Source organism: Rhinoderma darwinii, chromosome 8 (assembly GCF_050947455.1).
Source record: "Rhinoderma darwinii isolate aRhiDar2 chromosome 8, aRhiDar2.hap1, whole genome shotgun sequence".
Lineage (NCBI taxonomy): Eukaryota > Metazoa > Chordata > Amphibia > Anura > Rhinodermatidae > Rhinoderma > Rhinoderma darwinii.
In genome coordinates, this window is record NC_134694.1 from 2,713,955 (window position 1) to 2,736,707 (window position 22,753).

Here is a 22,753-nt window from a genome sequence, read left to right on the forward strand (position 1 = left end):
AGGACCAAGATTGTTAAGAACAACCAAAAGAAATGGCAGGACGTTCAGCCTCAGCTCAGAAAGATGCAGTTACCGGTGACGGCAGTCACTGTAAAGCCCAGGGTAATAAGGCAGGCACTTATATACCCCTTTTCTATTTTACGCTCCATCTGATATAATTTGATCAAAATGTGCGCTAAGAACCTCCCTATTGTAAGTAGATTCAGCAGTAATGCAGATTTATTTATATTGTTTAGGTGACATTAGTGTTATCAGAGTGCAGTCGCCATTTTCTTGTATGTGTGTGTGTGTGTGTGTGTGTGTGTGTGTGTGTGTGTGTGTGTGTGTATTTCGGATTTATCAATTATTTTTCCCAGTTCAAACAGTATCTGCATCTTCAGGACGCATATATAGTTGAATCTAATGGTAGAGCAGGGAGCCGTGCTGCACAGAACAGAGGCATCTCCTCCCCTCGTCATTGGAACGGGGTTAGGTAAGTAAGTATATCATTATTTTTATCATGCACTATTAGGTGCAGCTGTGGGGGCATTATACAGCGTGGGGGCAGCTATGGGGGACTTTATACTGTGTGGGGTGCATATATGGGGGCATTATACTGTGTGGAAGTCAGGTATGGGAGAATTATACTATGAAAAGGCAGCTATGGTGCATTATAATGTGTGGAGGGCAACTATAGGGGCATTATACTGTATGGAGAAAAGCTATGGGGCATTATACAATTAATCGTGAATTCGCCCAGCCCTAGTGTGTGTGTGTATGTGTGTGTGTGTGTATGTGTGTGTGTGTGTGTATGTGTGTGTGTGTATGTGTGTATGTGTGTGTGTGTATGTGTGTGTATGTGTGTGTATGTGTGTATGTGTGTATGTGTGTGTGTGTGTGTGTGTGTGTGTGTGTGTGTGTGTGTGTGTGTGTGTGTGTGTGTGTGTATGTGTGTGTGTGTGTGTATGTGTGTGTATATATATATATATCGCCTAGCCCACCATTGTTATTTACACAGTGTGACCTCTATAGATTTTAATATGAATTTACTGGTGGGTCATTGATGTTCCCCTGTTACTACAGCCCTACAGATGGACAAGCCTTAAGTGCAGCAATCTTTCTTCTTAAAGGGTAGTTTAAAGGGATGGGTGCCAAATCACTTTCGGTTGAAAACCGCTTCAATGATCGAAAACAGATAAATATTAATATATATATATTATTAAGGGCAAGACATTTCATAGAATCTAGACAAAAACAATTAACAGCAGAACGGCCAGACAATTTAAGCGGTCAAGATTAATTCAGGTTTTGTAGATCTGTATTTTTGACATCGATAGCAATGTGTACACTACCAAGGAAAATCAGACACAGAACATGACGGACAGAAGTGGATTCCCCCATGGTAATAAGCTAGGAAAATCACTGTAAGGTCTTGTTCACACAGAGTTTTTTTGCAGGCGGAAACATCTGCCTCAAAATTCCTTCAGGAATTATGAGGCAGATTTTGACCTGCCTGCACTCTCTAGGCCGAGTTTTTCGGCCGCGACCATTGAGCGATGCTTTCTCTGTCTCTCATTGATGTCGATGGGAGGTCGGAGATGGAAATGCCTGTCGAAAGGCCATGAAGCTTCTTTTTCCCGGGTGCGTTATTTTCCGCTCTCGGGAAAAAACGTCTCCGCCTCAGATTGAAAACAATGCGAAGCGTTTTTGGACGTTTTGTGTTGGCGCGGATTCCACATCAAAAACAGCGCCAAAAACTCTGTGTAACTATGCCATTACAGAGCCTAGTTTGTGCATGGTGCAAAGCTATAGCAGAAGAATCGGCAAATGTCATGTGATTCAGAGACTATGAGGAACTCAGGGTAATCTGGCCCCATAACCTTTCCTATTGGGTGTTGTAAACCAGCGCAAAAATTCCCTTCTAAGGCTATGTTCACACGGAGTATTTTGGGGGAGGAATATCTGCCTCAAAGCTCCAAACGGAATTTTGAGGCAGATATTCCTCCCCCAAAATACTCCGTGTGAATAGCAATGATCGCGCCGTTTTTCGCCCGCGGCCATTGAGCGCCGCGGGCAGAAAACACGCTTTCTCCTGCCTCCCATTGAAGTCAATGGGAGGTCGGAGGCGGAAGCGCCCGAAGATAGGGCATGTCGCTTCTTTTCCCCGCGAGGCAGTTTTACTGCTCGCGGGAAAAAGACGCCGACGCCTCCCATTGAAATCAATGGGAGGCGTTCTCGGGCCGTTTATGCCGAGTTTTGCGACGCGGTTTCCGCGTCAAAAAACTCGGCAAAAGACCCCGTGTGAACATAGCCTTACAGGTCCGCAATGTTGGCAAAAGAGGGAAAATTTACCAGTCCAAGGGTCATGTTACCTTTCTCTTCTAAAACAGATCTGAAGGGTAGAACAATTAACAAACCAGGAGGGAGGAGTGGTCGTATTTTAATTTGGACTCTTTGGGACAAGTGTCTGGCCCGTGCAATGTTGGAAACATTTAGAACTGACCTCAGAATGACATTAAATGACAGTATATTACGGATTAAATATGGATCATAGTTCAAATCTACTCTCTATGAACTCATGCTTGCGCTGCCCCAGATTTATGTACACAGCGGTGGAACATACCACAGAGTTAAACGATTAGTTATTAATGTGAACTAACTCTTGAAACCTAGTCCGTTTTTTCTCTGGATTCCATCGGCAGTCCGTAAAAAGCAATATCCAGCCTTCTTCTCAGCTTCTCATGGGCTGAAACAAATCAAATTAAAATACTTGCACTTGTTTTGACATTTTTCTGCACTGTCATTTTGAAAAGGGGGGCAGGGAATATTGTAAAACCAAAATGGGGAAATTGCCAGACAGCAAAGTTCTGATCACATCATTAAAAATTGTTTAGATATGTAATGGCTTAGTCTTGTAGGAGAGAGTTATGCGACAAGGATTCTTGTATTCTTCTAACTTAAACTTCCCACGCAGACATTCATTTTAAGAGCGGAGCCTCCATGTGCTGCTGATCCTCTGAGCCCCCACAAGGGAGACAAGCCAAAGACCCGGGCTACTTTATTCCATTCAACAAACCGGAAAAAGGAAGGGGCTTCTCATGAACAAACTGAAGGAGATTGGACCCATTGTCATAGAGCTGCGCTATTGATTCCGCCCAAAAAAAATGGAAACCTTACGTAACGGAGACAAACGGAAACCATTAGCAACCGCAGCGTTACCATTGAAATCAATGGTAATGGAAACGGAAAGCTCTGGTTTCCGTTTGTGGGTTTCCTTGATGGAAAGGTCTGATGGAGCCCCAATGCAGATGTGAATGAGGCCTAACTTAGGAACTTTTAATAGTAAATGCGTCTGGACTGTTCTTCAGCAGCAACACTGTGCCATATAGAGACCTATTTTTGTGGAGGGATTTTCCAGACTAAATGCAGCACAGACTGCAATAAAATAAATATTTATAGGATGCATGGGATGTGTTCCTCAGAGCTAGTGGGCTACAATCTATACATTATAAACTATAACGTCTGCATTCCTTAATTCAGCACATCTGCTGGTCAAGAGCCAGGAAAAAGCCATAAAAGCGTGTTCAGTACTCACGCCTGTAAAACCTCCATTGAAAAATGCCAAGTACATATCTCGGGGTCGAAAGCAGCGCAGCGGACAAAAGACACATTATGCGGAATGACAAAAGACACTGCCACAAACAAGTCTGCTCTTTATATTATTTGCCTGTAAGCAGGCTGCGTCACAAAAGGCCCCCCCCCCCCAAAAAAAGACAACAATATTGGTCATGTATGGAAACTGTTCTGGGGCTACAAAGAGTCAGTGCGGGAAAAAAGACATCAGACTTGATACAAAGCTAGAAAATCAAAAGTTTGACTCTCTGCTTATGTAAATGGACCTTTACTTATAGCAATTCAAGGGGTTTTAGTTGGACGTTTCCCACACAACAAAGCTATTCTGAAGGTGCACAATGGTCTGGACACGGCTTCAATCCTCCTAAGGAACCCTGATGAACTCTGATACATGAAGACATAACTAGAATCTATACTCAAATTTTACACAATCAATTGATTATCAGTCGAGTGGGACAATGAACAATTTATTATTCTCTGCAGCAAATGAGCAATCTGAGTTACAAACAATTATGGCCAATAGCGATCTCTCCCAACTCCGAGCGTGAATCTATATGTCAATAAGAATAAATAACTAAGCGAATGCCAGAAATCTCTGATGAAATCTGACATGCCCAATATTTTTACCCCCAAAATCTTCCATTTGGGCACAATAAATGAGTTGGTTTAGCCAATTTTTATCTAATGTGTATGGCCAGCTTTACAATTAACTGTTAATCAATTCAGATTCCTGACTTCTAACAACACGTCCCCCATTAAAGAATCTCACAACTACCAATCTAGGGTTCATGAACAGGGGAAGGTGAACAATCATTGGTAGTGACCAGAGTTGAGAAGAAAGGTAAACAAGTATTTTCATGATCCATTCACTTATTGATTATTTCCTTGCTGCCGGGCAGAAGGACTGACCTTACAATATTGTTATAGTATAAAATGACCAATATTTTTTGACAAAACTCCAAGCAGCTGTGTTGCCCGACTTTAGTATCCTATTCCAACAAGACAATGCCCTCTGTCACAATGCATGGATTGCTCTCCAACAGTTTCAGGACCGTGCCAATAACTTGTTGCAATGATCAGCACAATCCTGGGTCTCAATCCAACTGACCATCTCTTGAACTAATAGTTATTGGGAAAATGGACATCATTAAGGGGGCTCCTCCGCTCTGATGGACCCTAAAAATCCATGTATTCCATTAACAGACATTTATTCTTATGTCTGGCCATAACTTCCTCTGATAACAGCGGATCAGAGGACCGGCCCCACAGCGATTAGCTCAGCACCATGTTGGCATTGATCCAAAAAGGGGTTATTGGGATAAGACACCACAATAAGTAAAATGAGCAGTGCTCTGGATCCACCACCATGAAAATAGCGAGACCCGTAAGCTCCTCTGGAATATTATCCCTGAGGAATACATCCGCAACCCGGCTCAGTCCATGCTTCACAGAATTCATGGGCGTCCTAAAGGCAACAAAAGTTCCTATTCACTACTGGACACAGATAAAAAGTGTCAGGTGGGTGTAAACTGTCTCTTCCTTGCAGAGGTTTTAAGGTTCATATTTTCCAAAAACAAGAGGAAATTACAGAGCACAATTAACCCCAACTGCATCTTCAGCATCTTCAGGAATTGTACTGAATAGTCCCAGGTGAGGGGGACACTTACTAAGAGGGAACAAATATTTATGTTTCTGAATCATGGAGTCAGAATTCCACCTGTGCACTTGGGATATCTACATTGGTCTTGGGATTTTCCTCTAGTACTTGGCAGAGCGCCCGGGCTGTCAAGAAGAACAAAGCAAAACCCAGGAAACTTGTTTCTGGTGTTTTAAGACTCAAACATATTCTGAACTCCTGTAAAGCAAAACTTGTTTATTTCGAACATGAAATGAGAGGTCTTCCTGATCTTTAATATCTGACATGTGTGATAAAAGACCCTTTCGAGCACGCGGGCAATGAAGATAGTTTCAGGTTTGTTTTTCCATGGTTCATGGTGAGATCATCTGATGAAAGCAACACCTATGTCTGCAAATGACACCGTAATCAAAGGTTTATCGCACAAACTAAACTCGGATGCAATCACTGTCCGTCTCTATCACAATGTGCAACCATCACTAAACTGTGTGACTCAATACAATCCAATGGGTTCCACATTTACACAGATTCCAATTTCGGGCACCTGAAATTGCCACATAGCTTTGCCCACAAACGGCACAATTCTGGAGCAATAAGACTCCAGGGTCCGCTAAGTAATAAAGTCAGGGAACTCAAAGAATTTGTGTTCATTTATAGGTATACCATGTAGGAAGAAAAAGAAAAAAACAAAAAGGGAACGCATAACGAGGCTTAGTCAGCACGATTATAATCTGCTTGCACATAATATTGACAAAAACTGTAAGAATCTTTATTATTTATGACATATTTCGACTCAAGAGCGTGGAGCACACCAAAGGGTTAAACTAGGATTATTCATGTAAGAAAATCAGCACTTGTAGTCTTTTTTCGCAGGACGGATGCGGAGTCTCATGTCAACAACATTTTTGGCTACGTCAATTTTTTTCTTCTTATGATGGAAACCAGTAATACCGAGACCTTGCTGCTTTCTGAAAGCTGCCGGCAAGCATGGACATTTTTCCCATCATTATGCGCCATGTTACACAGTTGTCGTATTACCAGAATCTTTTACACACTTAAAATGTTACTACGGGACTCAACACCCGTTCTTTATAAACCTTTTTAGAGAAAACCTGAAACTACTAAGCCAGAATTTCAGACTGCAGATAAACGACAGCGGAAAAACTGCAGTAAAGCTTTTAAGTACTACAATGGCCACATTTGCAATAGTGAAAGCAACAGACATTTCTTGTTTATGTCCGAAACTGTTGTGAACTCGAGTCTGTAACGCTGAATTTAGCTCATAGGAAAAATTAACATTTCCAAAATGTAACAATAAAAAATTGATAGGCTGCCAAATATTGTTAAATGAACAGATGTTCCAGATCTACAATATAGTTTAGTCATGTGCATTTTTATTTCTTTGTTAAAGCATATGTTCACCTTTCAACAACGTTTTCCATTTATATAGATATAATCTGCATAAAAAGCTAAGTAACTTTGTAAATACATGACATTACTTATCCTGTACTGATCCTGAGTTATATCCTGTATTATACTCCAGAGCTGCACTCACTATTCTGCTGGTGGAGACACTGTGTACATACATTACATTACTTATCCTGTACTGATCCTGAGTTATATCCTGTATTATACTCCAGAGCTGCACTCACTATTCTGCTGGTGGAGTCACTGTGTACATACATTACATTACTTATCCTGTACTGATCCTGAGTTACATCCTGTATTATACTCCAGAGCTGCACTCACTATTCTGCTGGTGGAGTCACTGTGTACATACATTACATTACTTATCCTGTACTGATCCTGAGTTATATCCTGTATTATACTCCAGAGCTGCACTCACTATTCTGCTGGTGGAGTCACTGTGTACATACACTACATTACTTATCCTGTACTGATCCTGAGTTACATCCTGTATTATACTCCAGAGCTGCACTCACTATTCTGCTGGTGGAGTCACTGTGTACATACATTACTTATCCTGTACTGATCCTGAGTTATATCCTGTATTATACCCCAGAGCTGCACTCACTATTCTGCTGGTGGAGTCACAGTGTATATACATTACTTATCCTGTACTGATCCTGAGTTATATCCTGTATTATACTCCAGAGCTGCACTCACTATTCTGCTGGTGGAGTCACTGTGTACATTACATTACTTATCCTGTACCAATCCTGAGTTACATCCTGTATTATACTCCAGAGCTGCACTCCCTATACTGCTGGTGTAGTCACTGTTTACATACATTACTTTCCTGTACTGATCCTAAGTTACAGCCTGTAGTATACTTCAGAGCTGCACTCACTATCAGATTCTGTCTGGCCGGTAACAAGCACCAATGGACGATAACATGTCGATCACTGCTCGTTTGCTTTATTTACATGGCATAATAATCGTGTATGGGGACGAATAATCGTTAATATGATCATTCATATCCATACAGTTTGCATCTTGTCGGCAGCATTTCCCTTATTTAGATGGGGAGATATGCTGCCAACAAACAATGTCTGCATAAAAGATTCAGTCATCCGACAAATGTGCGTTTGCCAGCTGTTTGCTGCCATGTTTACGAGGGCCAATGATGAGGTATGAACACTTGTTTGGCCGATCATCCGCCTGTGTAAAAGGACCTAAGCACTTACCTATTAAAAATCTCTAATTTGAACATTTTTAACACCACTAGAGTGCGTAAAGCTTTTACTAAATTACACCCATTTTCTGTAACATAAGAGACATCCGATATTGTCAGGATAATAGGTCAAACAAGGACCTATATACAATGATTGCATAAAATAAATGGAGTAATCGGTTGTTTCGCATTCAATTGCAATAAATCTACTCAAACATCATCAATCTTTAGATTTTCTAGGCTGCGTAGTACATCGGCTGCCATTTATTCCTATTATACTGGTTTAGCTTGTTTTTTTTACTGGCGGTAATAAGCTACAGTACTCCTCATAAAATTCTGCACATCTTTGTGTTCAGGGGTGAATTAAACAAGCCCAAAACATATCTTTATAAAATACCATATCCCTGTTATGACCATCTCAAGTGTACAATGATAGAAGAGACTTTCTCAGGGCTCTGAGGTCCCAAAAAACTTTCTCAGGGCTCTGAGGTCTCAGGGTTCACTTATTTACTTTTTAAGTTAAACCCAGAGCTCTTCTTCACTGTACGTTATGAAGGTTATGAAGTTTACTAGCTACAATATAATACAGTGATGTAACACAGGACTCGTTGTGTTTGGGAGCACTCCATGTCTCCTAAAATAACAGACTTTTAAATGTATACTAAAATATCTGTTTCTGCCGTTTCTCTGTAAAAAAAAACCCACATAAAAGTCAGCTAGAAATCAGTGTACATAGTAGCGCACTCGCTTCCTGGCTTAAGACTGTGTATTCTGAACCATCTCAAACTCCTTGGAAGACCTGGTAAATTTTTCCAACACAAGTATGGAATTTACATTTTCTCTCCAGTCGGATATGTTCAAGTCATTCATTCTGCCAAAATCAGCTTGTTTAAAACACATCGTCAACAAACTTGAAAATCCTCTGGATTCAGAAAAAAAAGGAAACAAAAGATGTTAGAACGGCTTACCTCAAAGACTTCTTCATCTAAGATTCTGGTCCCAAACACAACAATGCCATTGGTATCGATGATGGAGTGTTCACTGCGGTCAAGACGCCTTTGCATCTTCTTCTTACAATCCAGAACCAGTGAGACCTGTTTCTTGTGGACGCTGATTGCTATCCGGTGCCACCTGCATTATAGAGACAAGGTTAAGCGTCAAAATGTCTACATTGTAAGGGTCCACCTTGAGACACAAATGTACAGTTTACATACAGAATTTATCTAAATAAACAGTTCAAATAAATTACATCACTTACTTTACTGATCCTCAGTTACAGCCTGTACTATACTCCAGAGCTGTACTCACTATTCTGCTGGTGGAGTCACTGTGTACATACATTACATTACTTATCCTCTACTGATCCTGAGTTACATCCTGTATTATACTCCAGAGCTGCACTCACTATTCTGCTGGTGGAGTCACTGTGTACATACATTACATTACTTATCCTGTACTGATCCTGAGTTATATTAAATAAAATAAATGTGCACAAGGCCCCGGGACCAGATGGGTTACACCCTAGAATTCTTAAAGAGCTTAGTTCAGTTATTTCTGTCCCCCTTTTCATAATATTCAGAGAATCTCTAGTGACTGGTATAGTGCCAAGGGACTGGCGCAGGGCAAATGTGGTGCCTATTTTCAAAAAGGGCTCTAGGTCTTCCCCGGGTAATTATAGACCAGTAAGCTTAACATCCATCGTGGGGAAAATGTTTGAGGGGCTATTGAGGGACTATATACAGGATTATGTGACAATAAATAGCATTATAAGTGACAGCCAGCATGGTTTTACTAAGGACAGAAGTTGTCAAACTAACCTAATCTGTTTTTATGAAGAGGTAAGCAGAAGTCTAGACAGAGGGGCCGCTGTGGATTTAGTGTTTTTGGACTTTGCAAAGGCATTTGACACTGTCCCCCATAGACGCCTAATGGGTAAATTACGGACTATAGGTTTAGAAAATATAGTTTGTAATTGGATTGAGAATTGGCTCAAGGACCGTATCCAGAGAGTTGTGGTCAATGATTCCTTCTCTGAATGGTCCCCGGTTATAAGTGGTGTACCCCAGGGTTCAGTGCTGGGACCACTATTATTCAACTTATTTATTAATGATATAGAGGATGGGATTAATAGCACTATTTCTATTTTTGCAGATGACACCAAGCTATGTAATATAGTTCAGACTATGGAAGATGTTTGTGAATTGCAGGCAGATTTAAACAAACTAAGTGTTTGGGCGTCCACTTGGCAGATGAAGTTTAATGTAGATAAATGTAAAGTTATGCATCTGGGTACCAACAACCTGCAGCATCATATGTCCTAGGGGGAGCTACACTGGCGGATTCACTTGTTGAGAAGGATCTGGGTGTTCTTGTAAATCATAAACTCAATAACAGCATGCAGTGTCAATCAGCTGCTTCAAAGGCCAGCAAGATATTGTCGTGTATTAAAAGAGGCATGGACTCGCGGGACAGGGATGTAATATTACCACTTTACAAAGCATTAGTGATGCCTCATCTAGAATATGCAGTCCAGTTCTGGGCTCCAGTTCATAGAAAGGATGCCCTGGAGTTGGAAAAAATACAAAGAAGAGCAACGAAGCTAATAAGGGGCATGGAGAATTTAAGTTATGAGGAAAGATTGAAAGAATTAAACCTATTTAGCCTTGAAAAAAGACGACTAAGGGGGGACATGATTAACTTATATAAATATATTAATGGCACATACAAAAAATATGGTGATATCCTGTTCCTTGTAAAACCCCCTCAAAAAACAAGGGGGCACTCCCTCCGTCTGGAGAAAAAAAGGTTCAAGCAGCAGAGGCGACAAGGCTTCTTTACAGTGAGAACTGTGAATCTATGGAATAGCCTACCGCAGGAGCTGGTCACAGCAGGGACAGTAGATGGCTTTAAAAAAGGGTTAGATAATTTCCTAGAACAAAAAAATATTAGCTCCTATGTGTAGAAATTTTTCCTTCCCTTTTCCCTTCCCTTGGTTGGACTTGATGGACATGTGTCTTTTTTCAGCCGTACTAACTATGTAACTATATCCTGTATTATACTCCAGAGCTGCACTCACTATTCTGCTGGTGGAGTCACTGTGTACATACATTACATTACTTATCCTGTACTGATCCTGAGTTATATCCTGTATTATACTCCAGAGCTGCACTCACTATTCTGCTGGTGGAGTCACTGTGTACATACATTACATTACTTATCCTGTACTGATCCTGAGTTACATCCTGTATTATACTCCAGAGCTGCACTCACTATTCTGCTGGTGGAGTCACTGTGTACATACATTACATTACTTATCCTGTACTGATCCGGAGTTATATCCTGTATTATACTCCAGAGCTGCACTCACTGTTCTGCTGGCGGAGTCACTGTACATACATTACACTACTTATCCTGTACTGATCCGGAGTTACATCCTGTATTATACTCCAGAGCTGCACTCATTATTCTGCTGGCGGGGTCACTGTGTACATACATTACATTACTGATCCTGTACTGATCCTGAGTTACATCCTGTATTATACTCCAGAGCTGAACTCACTGTTCTGCTGGTGGAGTCACTGTGTACATACATTACTTATCCTGTACTGATCCTGAGTTACATTCTGTATTATACTCCAGAGCTGCACTCACTATTCTGCTGGTGGAGTCACTGTGTACATACATTACATTACTTATCCTGTACTGATCCTGAGTTATGTCCTGTATTATACTCCAGAGCTGCACTCACTATTCTGCTGGTGGAGTCACTGTGTACATACATTACATTACTTATCCTGTACTGATCCTGAGTTATGTCCTGTATTATACTCCAGAGCTGCACTCACTATTCTGCTGGTGGTGTCACTGTGTACATATATTACATTACTTCTCCTGTACTGATCCTGAGTTATATCCTGTATTATACTCCAGAGCTGCACTCACTATTCTGCCAGTGGTTAGTGGAAACAGTGTAATACAGGCTATAACTCAGTAAATACATTACTTATCTTGTACTGATCCTAAGTGTCAACTTTGCATGTAGATTATTCTATATATAAACTATATATTTTGCTAGACATTTATAATTGTGTTTCTTCCCATGCCATCTATGTCCGTAACACTGGATCTGAACAAATCCGGTTTTGTCACTCACAGACCTTGTCTTCTGTTGCTTAGCCAACAGTCCAGCTTACACATTATTTATTAGGGACTCTGAGTATTTACAATAGGAATACTCTTATTTTTCCAGAGTTCTCCTATGACTGTTGTAAAATCAGTCATTAACCATAAATAACTTTATAGACCTCGGAGATTAATCAGATGAAGGAGAGACGTCTAATTTGCTTTTGTAAAAACTCTGTAAATCACTTTCACATGGATATAAATGTTCTTTACGGTACTTCCACAATGAGTGTGCTAAACACTATCGGGTAGACGTGAACCTTGCAAAATATACTTTGTTGTTTTGCCAATAACCTGGTCAGTTTAATGATGATTGAAATTGAAAATCTTTATGCCCTCTCTGTCATGTATTCCACAAAATAAAGGATAACGAGGACTCGGATACCCCAGGTGTAATTACCGTAAAGGACATGGACCCATCAATGTCCACAGTCAGCTGAAACTCTATCTGATAATGATACTCAGAACCTTGAAGCTTTCTTAATGGAGCTACATTTTAACAGCGATCCCTCCTAATGAGTCTAATATACTATTGGAATGTGGATGCCCGGGGGTAAAAACATTTTCGGTGCCAGCAACAACAAAAAAAAGGCCATCACAACAAAAAAACTCTCTACAAGTTAAAAGGGCAACAGAGTTTAACCCTTTTGGCAATAACTCACCTAAATAATAAAAAAGAAAATAATCATCTTATACCACCGTAGCCATAGTATTTCTATGAGTAGATACCTGGCACACTGTGAAAATGCCAACCGGCACTTTACAATCATAGTGGCCTTCATGTAATTTTGCATCAAAGTGTAACTTTCCGGAAAAAAACCCCATAAAAATGTATGTTTGTGACGGAGAGGCACAACACCGCTCCTTAAAATAAAAGTTTGGCATAACCTTAACCGACTAATACCTATGTCTACATGCACAAATCTTCACATAATCACCAGAACTGAATGGACCAAAATCTCTGCGGTTCAGATATCGTAAACAGTGGTGGATTATCATTAGGGCGGTTCGGGCGGCCGCCCGGGGCCCAAGGCTCCCGGGGGGCACATGGCCGACCGAACCACACATGATTGCACGGCCCCCCTCATGCCCGGTGTGGCGTCGCTAGCACCGGAGGGGGCCCCGGTGCTAGTGGCCGCCACATTCACACATCAATGAAAAGTTACTATAGTAACTGGGGCCTATGTAATAAACTACACGGGCCCCTGTTACTATAATAACTGACAGTACTTACCCCTGCTCTTCCTGGAGTGCATCGGAGGTTCTGACGTCACAGCGCTGTGCGCAGCGCATAACGTCACGATGCTATGCGCCGCGCACAGTGTCCCGACAGTTGATGGAGTGAGGACCTGCGGCCGAAGAGGAGGTAAGTATAATTTTATTGTCTTGCTGATGGGTTGGGGTCAGACACCCGGGAAACCCGCCAATCAGCTGTTTTAAAGGGGTTGCAGCCGCTCGTACGAGCGCTACTTCCCCTTCATTCCGGTCACTTTCTCACACTGAATCGCCGACAAGGATGTGTCAGCTATTCACAGTGTGAGCAAGTGAGGGCAATGAAGGGGAAGCAGCACTCGTACGAGCGGCTGCAACCCCTTCAAAACAGCTGATTGGCGGGGGTCCCGGGTGTCTGACCCCAACCCATCAGCTATTGATGGCCTATACTGAGGATAGGCCATAAATGTTTAGGGACTGGACAACCTTTAAAGCCTACCGTGTGTTGGGCTTAGATACAGGGCCCCAGCTTATACTGCATAAGAATACTGTCTGCAGGACCCTGTATCTAAGCCTACATTAGGCTTAGATACAGGGTGCAACAGACAGTATCACACATGCACATGGGCCCTGTATCTAGGGCCCTGTATCTAAGGCCCTGTTCACATCACCGCTGCCCTTCTGCTGAGGGGTTCCGTCTGGTTAACCCCTCAACGGAAAGGCAAATGGAAACCTTAGCTTCCGTTTGCATCACCATTGATCTCAATGGTGATGGAAACTTTGCTAAAGATTTCCGTTTGGGGGGATATTCATTTGTATCTATAGGGGGCTGTGTGTAACGCTCTCTATGGGGGGGGGATGTGTGATATCTACAGGGGGCTGTGTGTGCGCTATGTATGGGGGGGGTGTAATATCTACAGGTGCTGTGTGTGGCACTATGTACAGGGGGCTGTGTGTGGCACTATGTACAGGGGGCTGTGTGTGGCGCTATCTATGGGGGGTGTAATATCTACAGGGGCTGTGTGTGGCACTATATACAGGGAGCTGTGTGTAGCGCTATCTATGGGTGGTGTGTAATATCTACAGGGGGCTGTGTGTGGCACTATGTACAGGGGGCTTTGTGTGGCACTATCTACAGGGGGCTGTGTGTGGCACTATGTACAGGGGGCTGTGTGTATGTGGTGTTTTACAGTGTGTGGTATTATTATATTTCGGCGTGCAGTGTTTGGTGCTATTATATTTAGGGGTACAGTATGTGGCACCATGATAACTTTATTTTCATTTATAGGTGTGGAAATGTTGGAAAAGTGAGGAGTCCAAGACATCTGAGTGGCAAATTCTGCAGAAATCAATCATGGCCGGGAGAAGTAGTCATGTGCTCTGGACCGGATGGAGAAGAAAAGAGGAAAAAAACGTCTAGAATCTGAGACGTCGTCACATGTGAGTCACTAGATTTATAGAGAATCTGTCACCTCTCCTGACATTTTTATTATAGGAAATCCTTGTATTTCACAAAAAGCCTTTCTGCAGTCCAGGACTGCTAGACAATTCCCCTTGTCAGGAGGATGTGTCCCTGCACAGTGTGATACTGTCAGTATGTAGGGATACAGCCCCGTGACAAGGGGAATCCGTAACACCCATTTGTTAATGCTTGCCCAAAAAGGTAGTGTTAAGAATAGTTACGGCACGGCAGGGCGGCGGTGCGCAAGGGGGGCACAAGTTTTGGTAACAGCCCAGGGCCCATTGTCTACTTAATCCGCCACTGATCGTAAACATTCGAGTCACAGAGTCGACAACTGTCCTGGGAGTGATTAGATATGAAGCCGCTCTTCTTCTCACCCCTGTAGTAGGTAAAAAATAAAAAACGAAAAGCCCCTTAATGCGACAGTGAGAACACATATCCTATATGATTGGTAAGAGGGGGTTATAATAAGAAAAAAAGTTCCTATATAACTCCCCCACCCGCTGGGGTCACAGGAGGCTGTACAGGGGGAGAGATGAAAGTAACAAGCTGTGTTCTTTCTTCCTGACATTACCTGCAGGTTCCCCCACATTATAGTGTCACAGAGCCAGGACTTTAAATGGGTTGTCCACCATCTGACAACTGATACTATCCATCGGATAGGTCATCAGTATGTCATCGGTGCGGGTCTGACACCTGGACCCTGCACAGATAAGACGCTCCGGTGGCCTACGGGCACCGGATGTTGCTGCACATGTTATGTACGGAGCAGGAAGTAGTTGGCTCCGTACATTGCATAGCGGCCGCGCTGCCGAACTGCAGCTCTGATCCTATTCACTTGAAGTACTGCAGCTCGGCCGCTATTCCGTGGCCGGAGCCAACTGCTTCCAGCATGTACGTCCGATGCACGGAGGCACCGGACCCGCTGATCTGTGCGGGTGTCGGACCCCCACAGATCATGTACCGATGACCTATCCGGTGGATAGGTCATCAGTTGTCAGAAGCTGGAAAACACCTTTAAGCCCGACTTTAAACGAGTGTTGCTCCCTGAATATTGCACCTAGCCTAGTCTCATTTAAAAGCGAATATTCTGGGCTTAAATATGTAATCTAGATCTAAAAGCTCTAGGCCCTAAATTCCAGTCACGTTTAAAGTCATGATGTATTACATACGTCCTTGGCTGTAAAAGGGTTAAAGAGAAGGTGCTTTTTGATTGAATTTTGTATAATGTAAAAAAAAAAAATATGGAAAAAAATATATATATTTAATTTTTTAAGTCTTCTATTTTTTTTTTTATCTTTGATCTTACTTACTTGCCATCAGAAAGGTTAATGCCATTAAAGAGAGGGTAGTCCTCAGGGCCAGGTTTTCCTAAGTGATCTTCGAACAGGAACACAGGTGACCTTGCCAGCTCCACTCCAATCTGCTGGATGCCTTGCTCATTGTAAATGGACAGCAGAAAAGATTGGCTTCCCTTTTTGGGTTTCACAGTTATCAAAATGGAAAAATCTTCTGGAAATGGGGTATCTGTGGGGAAAGATACAAAGCATTAATCAGTATCCGTCATCAGTGATTGGTGGTTGACAAGTAGATGAAGGTCAGGACTGGCATTTCATCACATGGTTACCTGGTTACGTATGTTTCATGGTGGTGATGACCTTGTCTTTGGCCATTCATTAACTTTCATAGAGTATATTGAAGTTTAATGCCTCCTATTGACAGGAAGGGCCGAACTTAAAGGAACAGTGTCATGGCAAATAATTTTTTTTATATGTTAAAGATGTTAGTGCTTTAATAAAAACGTTTTTATTCATTTGTGTGTTTGTGTTTTACTTTTTCTTATTTTTACACTTTTTCTTCCCTATGGGGGCTGCCATTTTTTGTTCCATTTCTGTGTGTGTCGATTAACGACACACACAGACATGGAGTACGGCAGCCACAGTCCCATAGGGACTGTGAACGGCTCCCGTCCCATTCACGTCCGTGTACGGCGTCTGTGTGGGAACTGCGCATGCGCCGCTCCCACACAGTCCTATTCGAAATTGGCGCCGTCCGGCGCCATTTTCCTGTGGACCGGAAGTCGCGGCCGGACTGTAATATTACTACTTCCGGTCGCGGCTTCCGGACTTGTGCACATGGAACAGCGGCAGCAAACGGAGCGGACGGGCCAGAGGGAGCCGCGGCGGCAGGAGCAGGTAAGAGATTTCAATGTATGTTAGTGTTTGTGTGTGTTTACTACTATATGTAAACCTACTACACTGTGGGTTACCTCAAAAAATGGCGACACGCAGTGTAGCAGGTTAAACCTTTCAAACCCCTCGTTTATCCCGGCACTAGCCAGGATAAAGGAGGGGGGGATGCTGAGAGCTCACTAGAGCGAGGGCTTTTAACCCAATGTTGCAATGCTGCAATTTTGGGAACAGCCCCATCTAGTGGCCAAAAATGGGTAGTATTATAAATTAGAAATAATTTATAATATTACATGGCTCGTGCCAAAAAAAAAAAAAAAAATTTGAACAATGTTTAATCACCCACACACTAAATGTTTAATTTTTAAAAAAAAAACATGTTTTTAGGGCAACACCATGCCTTTAAACTGGAAGCATCCCTGTTAATAAGTTACACTAAAGGGTATAACAGGTGGATCTGCGCGTGATTAAAGCCACTATTACACGGTCTGAAGCAAACTGCAGATTGCATGAGGCTGATGCCCTGTTTACATCGATAATTTTATAGGCTGCATAAAAGATACAATCAGTCGATAAATGAGTGTTTGCTCGTTTGTCGTCTGACTGTTGACATGTTTACATAGGCCAATGATCGGGAACGCTCATTCACCCGATCATTGGCCATTGTAAATGGCCATTAAGGATGTCTTGTGTATTTACATTTCCTTTCTGCCATCCTAACCCTATGTCATGACTGGTGTTTGAGGCATCCTATGTCTAGTTGACCAGTTATATACTGTACAAAGGTCATGCTATGTCTTTTCTCTCACAAGGTCTTTCTTGTCTAGTCACAATTGCACTTAAGAAAAAGGTAAAAATACTCTCAATGCCTTAAACCAGAGCTCAAAGCATTTTTCTTTTAACTTGTATTTTTATCATGGGTAACAACATGCCCTGTACAGGTCAATGACATTACACGTCAATGTTACATGGCTCTCAGTTCTAGTAATATTATCTTATTATCTTCCATAAGGGGGCCCGAGCACTTCTGCCACTTCGTTTTAGCGATCGGTGGGGGGTGGGGGGGGGGGGGTGTCAGTGCTCGGACCCCCACCGATCAAAACTTCTGACATGTCACTTTGAGATGTCAGATATTTGTTGAAAGTTTAGTTACCCTTGAAGGTTTTTCTAAAAAGCAGAAATACCTAAACTTCAGCATGGAAGGAATGTCTAAGAAAAAAAAAATCTATAGCGTTGACCTACTGTAATGATCTGGAATTTCTGCAATTCCACAAGACACTTGACACAAGACCCTTCAAGGGAGAATATTATCCGCTGCATGACCTTATTAACAAACTCATACAGTAATGAGAGGTTGTCTTAGAAAATACATTTGACAAACTCCATCAGTTTAGACCAGAGGTGCAACTCGAAATAATAGACAAAAGTTATGGCCCCCTTATGGAAGATAATATTACTAGAACTGAGAGCCATGTAACATTGACGTGTAATGTCATTGACCTGTACAGGGCATGTTGTTACTCATGATAAAAATACAAGTTAAAAGAAAAATGCTTTGAGCTCTGGTTTAAGGCATTGAGAGTATTTTTACCTTTTTCTTAAGTGCAATTGTGACTAGACAAGAAAGTCCTTGTGAGAGAAAAGACATAGATTTTTTTTTTTTCTTAGACATTCCTTTCATGCTGAAGTTTAGGTATTTCTGCTTTTTAGAAAAACTTTCGAGGGTAAGTAAACTTTCAACAAATTTCTGACATCTCAAAGTGACATGTCAGAAGTTTTGATCGGTGGGGGTCCGAGCACTGAGACCCCCACCGATTGCTAAAACGAAGAGGCAGAAGTGCTCGGGTGAGCCGCTTGGTTTCTGATCGGCTTTTTTCTGCAACAGTGTACAGACTCTATGGGCCCGTTCAGTTACATCGGCTTTCCGAAAAAAGCTGATCAGAAATGAAGCGGCTCAGCGAGCACTTCGGCTGCTTCGTTTTAGCGATTGGTGGGGGGTCTTAGTGCTCTGACCCCCACCGATCAAAACTTCTGCCATATCACTATAACATGTCAGAAGTTTGTTGAAAGTTTATTTACACTTTAAGTACAAGTATAACTATATGAGTATATATGAGTATAACTAAGTGTAATTTGCTTAAAAGGGTTTTCCACCTTCTGACAACTGATGACCTATCCATCGGATAGGTCATCAGTATATCATCGGTGCGGGTCTGACACCCGGACCCCGCACTTTTAAGCCGCTCCGGTGGCCTGCGGGCACCGGATGTTATGGCACATAATGTTATGTACGGAGCAGGAAGCAGTTGGCTCCGTACATAGCACAGCGGCCGTGCTGCCGAACTGCAGCTCTGCTCCTATTCACTTGAAGTACTGCAGCTCAGCCGCTATTCCGTGGCCGGAGCCAACTGCTTCCGTCATGTACGAAGGCACCGGACCAGCTGATCTGTGCGGAGTCCGGGTGTCGGACCCCCCAGAACATGTACTGATAACCTATCCGGAGGTTAGGTCATAAGTTGTCAGAAGGTGGAAAACCCCTTTAAGTATTTGCAGGGCAGTGGTGGACGATTTCAATTCCCAGCTGTGGCCCTGCAGTATAGGCAGTAATTCCAACAAAAGGACACTAAGCGTAGGATCACCAACTCCATGTGAAAGGAATACAAAGGACTTGGAAGAATCTCATGCAAACCATGAGGGAACATACAAACTGTACGCAGAGACTCTACAGGACAGCTGTGCCACATTTTAATGCATATGATATGGGGAACCACCATCTAATTTGGTAATTTTGTAACTTTTTTTTTTTTTGCATTGTTAAATACTGCATACACTACACATTTTTGTCTGGGTTTATGACACCAATCATATGTTTCCCATTGACACAGAAATGGAATGTGTAGAGGAGGAAACAACATGATTAAAGACTTTGCAAAACCACAAGGGATGTCACTGCCTAAACATATGGAAAAAAATTCACTGGACATAGGTATAAGGGAAGAATGGAGTGGTATAATGCAATATAAAAGGCCTAACGTAAAATATCAAAATGATGCCGGAATCACTAAATAAACGTTGCAAATGCTAATTTAAACAAGGAATTTATATTTTTTTCCTTAACATGAGTGTTCGAGCATAGGATATCACTGTATGGCATCTGTTAAACATACATCAGAAGCTTTTCCATAGCTTTTCAAGACATATCCGTTAAACGGATACCATTAAAGTCTATGGGTGACTAATGCCCCTTTTAGTCATCCGTCACAGCCTACCTATGCGTCAAACATAGGCAAAAAACATGACGTGAACATAGCCAATTGCATTTGGACCTTTCCCTTTATTTTCCCTCTCGAGGTGTGTGTGTTTGCGTGTATTTGTTTGTGTGTTAAACAATTACTACAATTATTATGACGTTTTGCAGCTGGGAGGATGTTATTCAATAACCCTCATGTTGTTTGCAACAAATAACTCACAGGCTGCAATGTATTAGGAGTATTTCAATGCTAAGTGCCTCCTTTGAGATGAACTCTAATTCATTCATTACAAGTGCCGGGGGCTCTCATGGTTCACTTTTGTTCTGTAGTGCTCTCAGGAGGAGGTTTGTAAGCCCCTGTGACCTGACTTTTCTTTATGTAATCTGCCTCCCAGGATAAGCGGCTGCCACGTCACAGAGGACCTGCTAGGACACTTCTCCTCCTCATCTATCAGGATAAGAAGATCGCTGCTCATTCCTCAAGAGGTTGAAACTTGTCTGTGTTTATCTACCACTAGCCGTGTGCCCCATGCTATGTATGTACATTCCAGCTTTTAAGAACATTTCTCCCAAATTTCAAAAATCCCCAGTAAATGTAATTATTTGAGTCGTCTATTGTCGTGGATGGCAACTGATCAATACAAGATTCAGGGATTTATTACTGCCCAGCAGAAAGATTTGCCATTCTGGAAAAGAAGGGTGGGAACCCCTGTGAAAACTATAAGGCCCCATGCACACAAGATTTTATCCATAATTACGGACCCATTTATTTCTATGGCCGACGGACACCTTCCCTTATATTTATGGGGAGGTGTCCGGGCCGTAGCAAGCGTCAGTAAAAAAATAGGACATGTCCTATTTTTTTTATTTTACAGAGCACGCTCCCATACTTTATAATGGGAACACGGCCCATAAATGCGGATGATTGTCTGCGGCCGGCCGTACCCATAGTCACAGACCGGGATTACAGCCTTAGGCCTCATGCACACGACCGTATTTTTTCCCACCCGTAAATACAGGCGTAAATACGGGTCCGGTGTCACACGTATTCCACCCGTTTTGCACCAGTATTTACGAACCCGTGCCCGTAAATATGGGTCCGGTGTCACCCGTATTCCACCCGTATTTACGGGCACGTTTTTGGCGGCAAAATAGCACTGCACTGATCGGCAGCCCCTTCTCTCTATCAGTGCAGGATAGAGAGAAGGGACAGCCTTTTCTGTAATAAAAGTTAAAGAAATTCATACTTACCCGGCCGTTGTCTTGGTGACGCCTCCCTCTCTTCACATCCAGCCCGACATCCCTGGATGACGCGGCAGTCCATGTGACCGCTGCAGCCTGTGATTGACCTGTGATTGGCTGCAGCGGTCACATGGCCTGAAACGTCATCCAGGACGTCGGGCCGGATGTCGAGAGGGACGCGTCACCAAGGCAACGGGCGGGAGACCGGACTGGAGGAAGCAGGAAGTTCTCGGTAAGTATGAACGTCTTTTATTTTTATTTTTTACAGGTTTATACTGATCGGTAGTCACTGTCCCGGGTGCTGAGTTACTGCCGATCAGTTAACTCTTTCAGCTCCCTGGACAGTGACTATTTACTGACGTCGCTTAGCAACGCTGCCGTAATGACGGGTGCACACATGTAGCCACCCGTCATTACGAGAGCTCCATAGACTTCTATGGACTGTCCGTGCCGTTATTACGGCCTGAAATAGGACATGTTCTATCTTTTTCAACGGCACGGGCACCTTCCCGTGAGAAAACGGGAAGGCACCCGTCGCCAATAGAAGTCTATGAGCCCGTTATTACGGGTCGTGATTACGACCCGTAATAACGGGCGTTTTTACGGTCGTGTGCATGAGGCCTTAGACAGCTCTTTTGGTTGTCACTCAGCTTTTCAGTAAACTGATCACTATAAAAAGTCGAAACAACATGACAGACGAGGGGGTTCAATAACTTAAAGGGTTTAAAAGTTACTGGTTTAATATAAGGGTTTTATATTTAATAAGTAATGTACGATACAACCTGCCCAGTTCAAAATGTATTTAAAAAGATTTAGGGGGAAGAAAATGGTGTTCCAGGCTGGACATTTTTTCTTTAAAATGGTTCCCTGCTTAGGACGATCCCTACTTGTTAGAAGGGTCCCTTAACAATAAGCTGATCACAATGTGTCCCCTCTACTAGAAACCCAGCGATCAGCTGTAATCATCTGTGAGGAAACCTGGCATTAAGTGTACATTTTCCCTGCAGCGCCACCACAGGGGAGATGAAGCATTACAGTGTCCATTCATATCAATGGGTTGTCTGTGTGTAATGTAGGACACGACAGGTTCTCCAGAGACGCGCTCTGTAACCGCTCGCCACTGTGGACAAGAGATGAGGATCCTGAACAGTGGACCGCCCTCTATTATCTCAGAATTCACTAATCGGGTGTATGAAAATGGCTTTTCTTAATTGGACACCACCTTTAGGGTTCCTGACTAGGGGCAAAGTAATGTTAAGTTTGTGGCAAGTTTTAGATATTTATTTTATTGTCCTTTATGCCATTCTCACGATTTAGAGTTTTATTATAATAT

General features: G+C 42.5%; 1 protein-coding gene across 9 annotated transcripts in view; it reads right to left on the reverse strand.

Moving 5' to 3' along the window:
- The window catches only part of LOC142659005 (collagen alpha-1(V) chain-like), a 286,189-nt gene that overhangs the window by 124,131 nt on the left and 139,305 nt on the right, over positions 1-22,753 (reverse strand). For all 9 annotated transcript variants that reach the window (XM_075834646.1, XM_075834645.1, XM_075834647.1 and 6 more), the window contains 2 exons: positions 16,053-16,266; positions 8,852-9,014 (listed from right to left, as the gene is read on the reverse strand). In XM_075834646.1, coding sequence (XP_075690761.1) covers positions 8,852-9,014; positions 16,053-16,266 — 377 coding nt within the window. The remainder of the gene's footprint in view (positions 1-8,851; positions 9,015-16,052; positions 16,267-22,753) is intronic.